This window comes from Spermophilus citellus (assembly GCF_964194105.1).
Source record: "Spermophilus citellus genome assembly, chromosome: 6".
Taxonomy (NCBI): Eukaryota; Metazoa; Chordata; class Mammalia; order Rodentia; family Sciuridae; genus Spermophilus; species Spermophilus citellus.
In genome coordinates, this window is record NC_138187.1 from 79,098,010 (window position 1) to 79,111,877 (window position 13,868).

General features: G+C 33.1%; 1 protein-coding gene across 1 annotated transcript in view; it reads left to right on the forward strand.

The window, feature by feature from the left end:
• SPAG6 (sperm associated antigen 6) overlaps positions 1-4,017 on the forward strand; it is a gene marked incomplete at its 3' end in the record, with an annotated part of 58,550 nt that extends 54,533 nt beyond the window's left edge. Inside the window, exons 9-10 of the mRNA XM_081300288.1 lie at positions 1,455-1,571; positions 3,868-4,017. Of these exons, the coding sequence (XP_081156414.1) occupies positions 1,455-1,571; positions 3,868-4,017 (267 nt within the window). The remainder of the gene's footprint in view (positions 1-1,454; positions 1,572-3,867) is intronic.
• Between the last annotated feature and the right edge of the window lie 9,851 nt (positions 4,018-13,868).

Here is a 13,868-nt window from a genome sequence, read left to right on the forward strand (position 1 = left end):
CATTTCTTATATTCCTTCTTTTATTTAATTTAATTTATGAAATAATGTTTGAAGACAAATGTGTTAAGAGATGAGAGGTTATACAAGACTACTTTATTTGGGTTTCTGAGAAATCTTAAATTCATGAGATCCTTTACTAGTAGAACAAATAGATTGAATGTTTTTGCTGAATCCATTACCAGTTATAAAGTAATGTGAAGATTAAAATGTTCCTGCATTTCAAGAGTATTGCTAAACATTCAGTAACAAGATCACAATCCCAGAAAACCAGGTTGACTAAGCCTTTAGAGAGAGAATGGTTAAACAGAGCAAATCTGTATGGATGCACTGAAGCACAAAACCATATACAAGCAGATGTGGAATTCCAGTGGAAAACACCTTTAGATACACACAATTGTGAAACTTTCCAAAATGAAAGGGACAGGCTATAATACAAGGAAACAAACTCACAACCAGCCATGGCTTCAGAGCTGGCTGCAGTGATATGCTATAGTCACATCAGGACTTTTCTTCAGCTATGCCGTAGCAGGGAGCAGCACCATGTGGTGTCACTTTGAATTATGGAAGAGCCAAGTGTGGTGGCACATGCCTGTAACCCCAGCAACTTGGGAGGCTGGGGGCAGGAGGATCACAAGTTCAAAGTCAGCCTCAGCAATGGTGAGGTGCTAAGCAACTCAGTGAGACCCTGTCTCTAAATAAAATACAAAATAGGGCTGGGGATGTGGCTCAGTGGCAAATGTCCCCGAGTTTAATCCCTGGTGGAAAAAAAAAAAAAAGAAAGAAATATGGAAGAGTGCTGGGTGTGTTGGGGGAACAATATGTGGTACCTGATCTTTCGTTTGTAGGTGATCCACTTCCTGTTGTTGAGATGAGTTTTTCTTGACAGCTGAATAGATCCTATCTGTTTTGCTTCCATGTAAGGATGAGGAAATTTCTTCCCATAAACTATAGCCGCATTTCTGCAGATGTGCATTGAGTAATACACACAGCAGATATTTCTAACTACATATGTATAAACCATGGAATCTTTTGGAGAATACAGAATGTCTGATAATGTCATTCTACAATAAACCACATTGTTTTCTCATATTTATTGATTGGGAGAAATAGGATGTATTAGTTATCATAGTTTTATATATATAAATGTTACACTAATAATAAAAACATTAATTTATAGCCTATAACTTTATGCTTCATAATTTTAATTTCCTGATAGATAACTTTAAGAAGTATATGTTTTAAGGTTTAACAGAAATACAGCTGTCAGGGTATTCTATGATAAAACCAATCAAAAATAGGAGTTTGTCAGACAGTTATTTTTAAAAATGAAGCAACTGCAGGTTAGACCGGGAACTTGATTTCATTTTCAAATTCCAGGAATTTATGAATGAATTTTTGTGAAACTTTCATTGATTACTCAATTTCACATGCATTTTTTCTTTGTATTTCAATAGAGCAAAAAAGCCATTAAAAGTATCCTACAAAAATGCACCTACCTACCAGCCCTTGAACCATTTCTGTATGATGCTCCTCCCAATATTCTGAAGCATGTGGTTGGACAGTTCAGTAAGGTAAGAATTGCTCTTTTAGCCTGTAAGAAGGGTAAGAAAATAAAAATGATTTGTTGACTTTTTTTTGTTGTTGTTAACTTATTTTCTTCTTTAAGATGGGGTCTGGGGTTTACTACTTAACTCTCTGTATTGACATGGATAATACAGGCTAGTTACATCCACATGTAAATAAAACACTTCCTTCTTTCCCACCCTTTTCTCAGTTTCTATACTGTCATTTTAAGTATTCTCAGGAAGTAAGTGGTATGTCAACACATAAACACTTTGTAATAAGATAATATATATTGATAAGTAACTTTTAGTAGTTTTCCCAATGTCTTTTAGTTTCATTCACCTGGGAACATGGCAAAGATCTTACAAAGAAAAAGAAAGATGTCTCTGAGCCACTGAAATATTTTTCACGAAATCCATGCACTTTACTACAGATGCTCTCAGACAGTCATTTGGAACCTACTGACTTTTTTTAATGAACAATTTTAACAAATGTAGCTGTCACATTTCTAAGATCATTGCAGATTAAGCGATAGTTAAGTGGTAGTAAGGGAGAAAGGTCAAGCTGCTAGAAGAGGGCACGGCCGACAGAGTTGACTACTGATAGCGAGGGATGGAAGAGAAGAGCAGTATGACACAGTCATCATCGGTCAGGATGGTGACCTAAGCCATCAAGAATAGGTTCAATTATCTTCATATATTTGACTTAAGAAAATGAGGTCAGCAAGGTGTATACCACAGTGCTTATGCACACAGGCTCAGGCGCTGAAGTATATATGTGTGCTGCTTAATAGCACTAATTCTTTACTAGAGTCTTGACCTCTCTAAACCTTAATTTGACTACCTGTAAAGTAAGAAGAATAGTGGTTTTTATTTCATAAGATCAATGTAAAGATTAAATGAGATTGATTATGGCTAATTAAATCACTTTTTAAATTAGGAAGGAGGGCAAGTTCATTTTAATAGTTTTAATGCTACATAAATGCAGTACTACTGTTTGTATAGCATATTTCTACAAAAAATAAACAAAAAGTGTGTATTCTAACTTTTAAGTACATTCTACATTTTAGATATTCATATAAAAGGTAGACTTTACTAACAGCCCTTAGTTCGAGTCTCTCCAGGATTCCCAGAACTTGGCTGACCTTCAAGTGCCACAGCGACTGGAAAGCAGAGATTATCTCTGAAGCTACCACACGATACATTTCTGTATATCGGACCCTATGCTCTGTTTTTCCTTTCAAGAAAATAATGAAACTTTTTTTTCCTCTTAGTTATATGGGATGTGGGAGATAAAATGGCATATTCCCTTTGACAACCCACTAACCAACTAATGTAGAGAAAAGACTATAAAGTACTGCATGGGGAAAAATCAAATTCATTTCTTCATTTTTGTGTATGTTGGGTGCTAAGTAAGAAATTCACTAGCCGATTTGGTCATCTACCTTATCTTAGAGTAAGGTGCTGAGTGGATCATCTATAGACAGAGTCATAACTCTTGAAAATGGATAGTTGACATTGTGTCTGAAAGTCATTTTGTAGTTTAATTGTTTAGTCTAATGAGCAAGAAGATATTGTAGTTTTATTGAACTTGCTATAAAAATGAACACTATGTTAAGAGTTCAAAATCAGTAAATAAAAATCAGATTCATGGAAGTTACACAATTAAGGCCAAGTATCATATACTCTTGCAGATGTGTACATTTGCTTCAGGCAGAATTTTTAATTTTCCTAAAGGCTTCTTAAAGGAATAACACTCAAGCAAAATCTTAAAACTATGAGTCAGAGTTAATCAGGCAAAACGGGGGAGGCTTGTGGAGTGTGAAAGGCATTCTAGGGGGAGGATGCAGCATGGGCAAAGGCAAGAAATGACACAGCATGCACACTTTGATGTTACTGAAGCAAAATTTAGGGTGGAGATTGGTAGGTAAGGAAGCTAAAGAGGAGTGTAGGAGCTGGGCCCCAGAAGACCTTTCCTGCTTTGTTAAGGAGCTTGTCTTCAATTTCATAGGTAGTGGAGAGACCCTGAATGAGTGTAAACTTTATGTTTTATGTTTATGAGTGGAACACCATTATCTTTGCTCATATTCATTGCCTTTCTTCCATCTCCACAACATAAAAAGTTAATGCACTTCTAGAAGGAGTGCATTTCACTTCCAATCATCAGCAGATTTTGGCTTACAATGCTATAAATATATTGGGCATACATTTTCTTCTACATTTTTTGAATACTTTATTGCTTTTTTGGTAGCAATGATCTAACTTGGAAAAGAAGAGCTGACATTTTTATTTGTTTACTTTCAAGGTGCTACCACATGATAGCAAAGCTCGAAGACTTTTTGTAACCAGTGGTGGACTAAAAAAGGTTCAAGAGATAAAAGCAGAACCTGGTTCTCTCCTTCAAGAATATATCAACAGTATTAACAATTGTTACCCAGAGGAAATTGTGAGGTGAAAATATGGACTTTAAAAAGTTCAAATTATGTTGTAGTGTTTTTGGTTTAAAATCTAGATTTTTATATCCACTTTTCAAAATGTGTACTTTGAAATACTACATGAGGCCAGTGAATACCTTGACTTTTTTCTTTATCTCATTTTAACCTTCTTCAAATTGAATTATGTTCTGATTTATACATTTCCAAATCAACCTGGAATATTATTTAAGGCATTGATACACTAATTTAATATATGCTACTAAGGAATAACCAAATAGAGAGTCTAAATTAAACTGTTTTTAAATTGTAAATACCTGTTTTTGAAGAAGCCTATAGATTGTGATTTTCATAGTTTCCTGTGTATTCTTTTTTTTTAAAGAGAGAGAGAGAGAGAGAGAGAGAGAGAGAGAGAGAGAGAGAGAGAGAGAGAATTTTTTGTTAATATTTATTTTTTAGTTTTCGGTGAACACAACATTTTCATTTTATTTGTATGTGGTGCTGAGGATCGAACTCAGCGCCCCGCGCATGCTAGGCGAGTGCTATACCACTTGAGCCACATCCCTAGCCCCCCTGTGTATTCTTAAGCTCACATTACATTAAGGAAGTATTATGGTAGAAAAGAGATGTTGAGTAATAAAAAGAAAGTTACTATGTATATGAGAAAAAATACATAAATAATATGTATGATATGCTGACATGCAGGTATCTCAGAGTAATCTTATAGGAAGCTATGTTCAAGATTATTATTATTTTTTTGTGGTGCTGGTGATAGAACCCAAGGCCTCACATATTCTAAGCAAGTGCTATACTCCCAGCCCAGATAAAACATTTTTAAAATAAAGTTGATCTGCAAGCATTAAACCCAAGTCTCAGTTCTTGTAGGCCTAATGGAAAACTATACCATTAAATCCAAAATAAATACAAGCAATTTTACCAAGAAAATAATAGAATGAATTAAACAAATGAATTTTGAAAAATGCTCACAAAGAATGAAGACTAAGAGGTATATTTAATTTATGGTTTTGTAATATTATGCTAAATTCTTTCTTCACTAATATTGGAAAATATAAATTGCAGTTTTTAATGTTATAGCATATATATAATTTATAACTTTCATTAGTTTATTCTATTTAATATCAATTTTTAATAATATGGTAACAATAATTTTTAAAGCACACAAAAAATGTTAAGATGAAATGTGTTTTCTGTTCATGTATATTCAGATAGAAAATTCTTTCATGAGTTGAAAGTTTATATACTTTTCGGAGGCTTATGCAAACTCCTTTTCCAAAAGAATTCTAATAAACCAGCTTTGAAAAATATTAATTAGAAGAACAATATATCATAACATGTATAATTACTATATAGAGAATATACAAATGTTTTTGTGTAGCATAAAATATGTATGAAACTACTAAATTTGGGATTATAAAAATCTGTTTTCAGCTGAGTGTGGTGGTACAACCTGTATCCAGTGACTTGGAAGACAGAGGCAGGATAAACCTGAGTTCAAGGCCAGCCTCAGAAACGTAGTGAGACCCTGCCTCAGAATAAAAAAATAAAAAGGCTGGGAGTGTAGCTCAGTGATAAAATGCTGCTGGGTTCAGTCTCCAGTATCCACCTCAAAAAAATCTTTTATTAATATTGTTACATTAATTTTTATAGTTGGGATATATGTCCCTGCAGGAAGAATGCTGTTTTTATATGTTTAAAATATAACTCCCAGTTCAATTTTCTAAAAAACAAAATTAAAGAAAAATTGGGGGGAAAAGGCAAATTAAAAGATTCCAAAATGGAATTATGTGTTAGAATTAATCAATGGTAAGTTACTTTCTTGAATAGAAGTTTTCTTTTTACTCCTTTTAAGCCATATTTTTAAATTGAGCACTGGGGGAAATTAAAAACTGTCCCATTAGAATTTAATCTTCCTGGGCATGGTGACCTGTAATTCAAGTGGCTTGGGAGGCTGAGACAGGAGGATCACAAGTTCAAAACCAGCCTCAGCAACTTAGTGAGACCCTGTCTCAATAAAATATAAAAAAGGGCTGGGGATGTGGCTCAGTGGCCCTGAGTTCAATCCCTGGTACAAAAAATTTAAAAAAAAGAAAAATAATGTGGTGCATTGTAAAAATATCATTGTAAAAGTTAACTTGCATTCTGTCATCTGGGGTGTCCTTTTAAAAATTTGTAATTATCTTGAGGAATTTTAGTTGGCTGACTTAAAAATTTTCTAGTGTTTTTTAAAGCATTAGCTTCTATAGTGTTTTATAGAATCTTTGAAACATTATTTTTCTGTAAAAATAGACAAATATATTTTTAAATGTTTCTATTTTTGCAATTATATATTTCCCAAGAATCACTTGATAACAACTTTTAGAACTTTTACAGCTAATTTTTAGAACTAATGTAAGACAGATGATCAGTAGATAAATATTTAGGCTAATAATAGATGACAATGTATTTCATATTGCTAATTTTAGTAATCTTTAAGGTAGGCCTTAGAAGACCTAAGGTCTAGGCTGGGCCCACTTAAGCCAGGTTGTTTTTTTAAAACTCCTTTGTGTTCTGTATCTCTGCCTACACTGGGGAGGGGAAGTGGATTTTTGGCAACCATCTCATCTGGGGAAGGATTCCTGAGCACAGTCTTCCATTCTGTGTATGTCTGTATCAAAACAATATAATAATGTTGCTATGATACAATTTTATATAGGTCTTTGATAAAGTTAATTCACTTCCATTCTTTAAAAGTTAATTCACTTCCATTCTTAAAGAGTGTTTATAGAGGTAAGTCAGAATAGCAGTGGTTGACAAGTGAGGGGAAGGAATTTCTTGCTCTTTTGGGTACGTTCATTTTGCTTCTTTGATGAGAACTATGGCTGCAAGCTCAGATTTAAGTGTCAAAACAAACCTAGGTGTCTGTCTTGGTTTCATCTGCTTACTGTGTGACCTTGGACATAATATTTAAACCTTTTAGCCTTAGTTTCTGCATCTGTAAAATGTAGTAATTACCTGTTTGAGATAATGCTTAGCTAAAGAGTTTACACATGAAAATTAATCCAGTAAGTATTTCTTATCATCCTCTTTTTGCAACCCTATTCTATTTTTCATTCTCTTGAAGATAAACATTATTATCAGCTAAATCGAATATAATATTATAATAATATTAGAGAAACTATGTAGCAGTTCTTGCCATTTATTATTTTTCACTGTTTTGATGAAAAAATATATCAAGCAAATTTTTGTTTCTTTTGGCATTAATATAAAAGACATAAGATTATTCTGGTTTGATTTAGATTGCATTTGGTTGCTAAGATAGAGTTCCACTTTTCCTGATAAAAATGTCTGTTTGAATTCCTTAACATCAGATAGACTATAGTTGAAACAGGATTTTATGACAGCTAATGAACAACTTGATATATTTATTTATGGACCTATATTCTGAGACACATGTCTGTATGCACTTATGGGAAGGTAGGCAGTGCTCAGTGTCTACTCTGGTAAGGGTGAGGGGAGAAAGTGACCAGCACATTTTCTTCTCTGTGGGGATCATAAGGTTTCTGAGGTCTCTGGGGAAAGAGGTACATCAATGGCAGTTTGGAGCCAAGGGAAAACCTCAAGAATTATTGGCAGATCCTAATTGATTCATTATAAACATTATGTTCAATAGAAATATAATGTGAGCCAAATATATAATTTCAAAATGTCTGGCAGCTACATTAAAAAATGCAAAACAAAACAAGGTAAATAAATTCTAATGATATATTTTTGTTAATCCACTATATCCAAATGTTTTCATTTCAACTTGTAATCAAATATAAAAGATTATAAATAAGTTACTTTATAGTTTAGAAATATTTTATTGCTTCCAGCACATATAAATTCAGGTGCTAAATTTCACTGGAAATACTTGACCTATATTAGATTATGTAAAATTTGCACTTAAAAAAGTAGACTCAGGGAGTGGGTATAGTAGAGGATAGGAAAGGCAGCAGAATACAACAGACACTAGTATGGCAGTATGTAAAAACGTGGATATATAACCGATGTGATTCTGCAATCTGTATACAGAGTAAAAATGGGAGTTCATAACCCATTTGAATCAAATGTATGAAATATATGTCAAGAGCTATGTAATGTTTTGAACAACTAATAAAAAATGTAGACTCATAGATATTCTAAATATACCTAATTGTTTTTCAATAATTTAATTGCCAATTTTGAATTTGAAATTAAATTTAAAAATTCAGTTCCTCAAACACAGTAGCCATATTTCTAGTACTCAACAGCTACATGTGGGTGGTTGCTATCTTATTCAGCAGTACAATTTTAAAGATTTTATTAAAAGTTTTGTTTTCTAGCCTTCAGTTTTTTGCAGTACTGATGATTGAACCCAGGACCTCACACATGCTAGGCAAATGCTCTGCTATTGAGCTACATCCCCAGCTCTTTTTATTTTATTTTGATACAAGGTCTGGCTAAGTTGTCCAGCTGGCTTCAAACTTGGTGATTCTCCTTCATCCACTCCCAAATAGCTAGGATTATTAATGTATGCCTCCACGCCCAGCAAACCTCTTGCATTTATACAAAATGTACTTTTCTTGTGTCTGACACATTTATAAGGCCTAGGAAAGTGAGGCCTGCTTTAAAATTTGTGACTAACTCAGACCAGGAGAGAAATATTTGTGAATTCCTTAGTACAAGAATACTTCAAAGAAACCCATTGGTGAAATAATTTTTTCAAGCTTAGCAGGCCTTTTGAGGAGAAACATTTTTTAAGGTAGCTTTTTATGTATGTGTGTGTGTGTGTGTGTGTGTGTGTGTGTGTGTGTGTGTGTATATATATATATATATATATATTATGATCTGTTTAATTATGACTGTGTGTAAGCGTACTACTGAGAAAACACATCCCTGTTTTGTTCAGCTTAACTTGACAAATTGTGGAAGAAATAAGTGTATACAAATTATGAGTTTTTAAGTCAAGCATCTAGGCATAAAGATAAATAATAAAGGGCAAAGCAAATCCCTAACAATAGATTTTATCTAGAGAAAACACTTCAGAAGCTTAATTATTTTGAGTGTTTTGGAAATTTTTAAATTATACTTCTTTAGATTTTTAAATCTATCATATTCCAGAATGCCTGACAAATTTTATTTGACATGTTTTTACATATATGCAAATTTTTTCCAGGCATACCAAACATCCAACAATACATTAATCAATATATTTAATACTTTTTTATACTAAAAATTTTATAAAATGTTCAGTGTATAGATATAAATTCATAGTACTAAATATGCCCAAGAACTAATGAAAATGGTTAATTCTAAATATATATGATATAAATATTTGCAAACCATTTATTAAATACTTCTTCAATATGAATTAGTTTGTTTTTATGGGCAGACACTAAGAGGGCTGGCAGCGTTAGGGATGTGGCTCAGAGGCAGAACACTTTGCTTCGCACGTGCAAGGCCCTGGGTTCATTCTCCAGTACCACACACACACACACTCACACACACACTCACACACACACACACACACACTAAGAAATGAATTCTAAGGCAATCAGAATGTGGAATTTGATTATTGATAATAAGTTATATAGTCTAATTTATGAAAAAATCTAGTTATATAGTATAATTTATGAAAAAATTCTATCAGCTATGACTCTTAATTAAAGCAACATTACTCACTTGATATGATAAAGTCTCTTTAATAAGATACTGTCACTGGATCAAAGGTTTGTACTTGGAAGACATCCCTTTTGCCATTATATTTATACTCCTTAAGTATTTTGCTATTTGTGAACTGATACTCTCTTCTTTGAGTCTCTCTAAACTTATGCATAAAGCATTACTAGAACACAGTTATTCAGGGTTTATGTGAGACTTTACTCACAGAATTATTTCAGATAAACTCCTTAAATAAATTTTATATGTCTACTGTGCTGACTTTAATAAATATCTAATAGCAAATTTTCTTTCCCAGGTACTATTCCCCTGGATATTCAGAGACACTTCTGCAGAGAGTGGACAGCTATCAACCACTTATCAACTAAACAAAGTTATATATTAATACTCAAATTCACAGCAGAGAATTTGTGATTGCTGTTATAATTGTTAAAGTTCTTTATAAATATTCAAGCTAAGTACATTCTAGATTTATTCAATGTTACATACCTTTAGATAATATTTTCTAAATTTATGCAATACTTTAAAAATTAGTAGCTTGAATACATGAGGAAATATTCACATTCATTTGTAAGCATAGGATTTGTATTTGCTCTAAAGGTAGATTTAAAAAGACATAAAAGGGTTTTAAGGTATCTATTATTTTTCTGCTAAACAGCACTCATATACCCACCCCCTCCAACTACACAGAGGTAAGAGATAACGTTTAATGGGTTTTTTTTTTTGGTCAATTTCCTTTGGCAAGGAAAAACTGATCTTGCAGATTACACATTAGGGTCTAGAAGAAAAATAGTTAAAAGAGAAACTGATGATGGGAATACAGGACTCCAGTGCTGGTTGCATAAATGCATTAAACTCACAGAATCTAGGGATAACTTGTCAGGTTTTCCAAAGAATTTAAGAAGGCCCTTCTCTTTATCACAACATTTGAAAGTTCTTTTTACCTAAAGTGTTCCTTATCCTACATGGAGCTGGCTTTGTTCATGAATAAACAAGGAAGTAGTCATGAAAAATGGGCTGTCAGTATTCCCTTGTTCTAGGTTGTTCACTTTCAAAGCTACATTTTTTTTTTAGGGATTTAAGGGACTAATTTGTAAAGAATACCTATAGGCTCAAATTTACATACATTTTCACTTAGGAAGCTGTAAAGGTATTAAAGAGTATTTTAATAAAATTTTAAATAAAAGAATATTAGAATTGGTTTTTTTTTCCTTATCTAGTATTTTTCTGACTTTGGGGAATCTTTGGATTTGGGAGTCTTGTTTTGTATGTGCCTTTAAATCTAAAAGGAATGTTGTTTATGGTGATCTTTCTGGGAGACTTTCAGAGAAAGTGACTACCTGGAGAGCCCCCAGGACACTATGGGTCCAATCTGGTTTTTTTTTTTTTTTTTTAGAATTTTAATATTTATTTATTTATTCTAGCTTTCAGCGGACACAACTTTGTTTGTATGTGGTGCTGAGGATCGAACCCAGGTCGCACGCATGCCAAGTGAGTGCGCGACCGCTTGAGCCACATCCCCAGCCCCAATCTGGTTTTCTTTTCAGGTTTCCTTTTTGGATTCTTCACCCCCAACCTCCCATAAAAAGAACCTAATCATTTAATTTTGGCATTTTCCTGGACTCATCTTTGTCGTCATTATTTCCAAATAGTGAATAGTTTGTTGTGTCTTTTAAAATTCATCAAACCCAAGGAATGTCCCATTTTCCCCCCTTATGACAGGCTAGGATTGCTAGTGATTTCATTTTTTTTGTTTTAGTCTGGGGATTGAACCCATGGCCTTGCACATGTTAAATAGGTGCTCTGCGGTTGAGCTACACCTCCAGTCCCTGGATTCATTGTTCAATACTTTCTGGGGCCTGTTTTGTTCTTGTAGCAATATCTTTCACTCCTTGTGTCAGAAAGTGTAACTTTTATTACCAATTTTATAACTTACTTTCTTTCCTCCTATCTTATTTGTCTTATAAGCCTTTAATAACTTGAGAAAGTAAAAGTAGTTTTTATCTTTTTTCTTTAAGACTGTTTTTCTTAAGATGACTGTGTTGGTAATGATGGAAACTAGTTCAACTAGGTTAAAACATCCTCAGATATGATTGGAATGGTGACTGTCCTGTGTTTATTGACATTGTGCTTTGTACTTGATATGAAAAAACATTATGCATCATTTCATACATATAAAATAGAACTAAACTAGAAAGTAATAAATATTTAATACTATTCAGGTATGTTTGTAATTTGATCATACACAATTTGGAAGTTTTATGCTTTGAAGTGTTTCTTGACATACAACACTTTAAACAACATGAAGCTTTCTTTACTTTTTAAAAATTCTGAGTTTTTTAATAAAAAATCTTTTTCATTTGTATTAGAGCAAAAATAGTGTCTCTCATTGATGATATCCTCTGATATTTTCGTTCCTGGTTTGAGTTGTACCAATCCCAATTCTCTATGTAGACTAACCAACCACTGTCCCACTGTTCCCAGCCCCTTGAAGTTTATTTAAAATTCAATTATTACCAGGACTTTTCACTGACACAAACTGTTTTTAAGACTTCAGTTCAGGAATAGAATTGGTTGAACCTATTATTATAGATGCAACCAGTTTACCTCTTGTGGGCATAGATGAAATGAGTTGGTACCTGAAAGAGATGTTGAAACATCTCTTTAAGAAACTAATCTAGAAACTAGTCTGTTAAGTAGTAAGCCTGATAATAACTTGTTCAGCTTACTTTAAGGATGCTTATGAAAATAACCTTCAATGGTTCATGTAACCATTTTGCAACTGTTCATTTACATAAACATGATGTGTGATTTATAGGAAATCTTATAGTCAATGACAGTGTACACATTTTGATGGGCAATTGTGCAGTATCCCTTCATGCACCACACTCTTGGATAAGTAGTAGAGTTTCAGCCAGATGATTTATGATAAAGAAAAACTACATTTCCTGCCCTCATGGAGTTTTCTAATATAAACACATTTCCCCAGACATGGAAGTGGAACAGCCACAAGACACTGAACACAAAACAGGCATATTTAATTTAGCATGTAAAAACAAATGACAACCTCATATTTACAGGACATTGACCTGTTTTTCTAACCCTTTTCTCTCAAAGAAAACCCTTTCCCTTAAAGAAAAAAATGAAAGGTTTGCCTATTTCTAAACTTGATTTGAGATCCTGCTTAACATAAACCCTGACCTTAAATTCTTGGGTGAGGCCATCTCCAAGATATTTCTGATGTGTTTTCAAATAGCCAGCCCTTTGATTAAGATAGGTTCTAGCAAATGTTGGGACTGATTTTGCCATAAAACCACTGTTTAGGAAATACTGGTTTGAAAGGATCAAGTGACAGTCTTTGTAACTATTGCAGATACCAGTTGGTTAAAAGACTTTTGACTTCTAAAAGTAGATTTGTCCATACACTTACTTTTGTGGAAAAAAAATACTTATATTATTTTGTTTTAAAGATGCCTCATAGGCTAAGCCAAAAAATTAGACCAATATTCAGTGATCCTGCTTTAAAGAACAATGGTGGGTTTTATTGTTTTTGTATATATCAATAAGTAATCTTCTGAAAAGTTTAGATAATATAATTAAAGAGAAAAGCAAAAATATCACCCCAGATCTCATAATCTGGAAAATAATTATCATTATCAACACAATTTCAAATAGCTCTTAAGCCTTTCAAGGTTAAAAAAGAAAATTGGCAAAATGTATTTAGTGTATACATGAGGTTTTAAGATAAAAAGCAAGAGTTAACAACATTTGCTTGTTTTGCAGAGGATGGAGTTTTCAGTTTTTCTTTTGTTTATGTCAGGGTTTAGGGAAAAGTATTTCCCTGGTGACTAATTTAGGAATCAATATAAAATATTTATAACTCGGGCTGGGGATGTGGCTCAAGCGGTAGTGCGCTTGCCTGGCATGCGTGCGGCCCGGGTTTGATCCTCAGCACCACATACAAACAAAGATGTTATGTCCGCCGAAAACTGAAAAATAAATATCAAAAAAATTCTCTCTCTCTCTCTCTCTCTCTCTTTAAAAAAATATTTATAACTGGCTTTCTTTTGTTTATGATTGATATGTTGTCTATAGTAGATTTTAAAAACTGCTGAATTAAGAATATTAATGCATCTATTGCAAAGTGATTGGTATATTTACACAGTAAATAAAACCT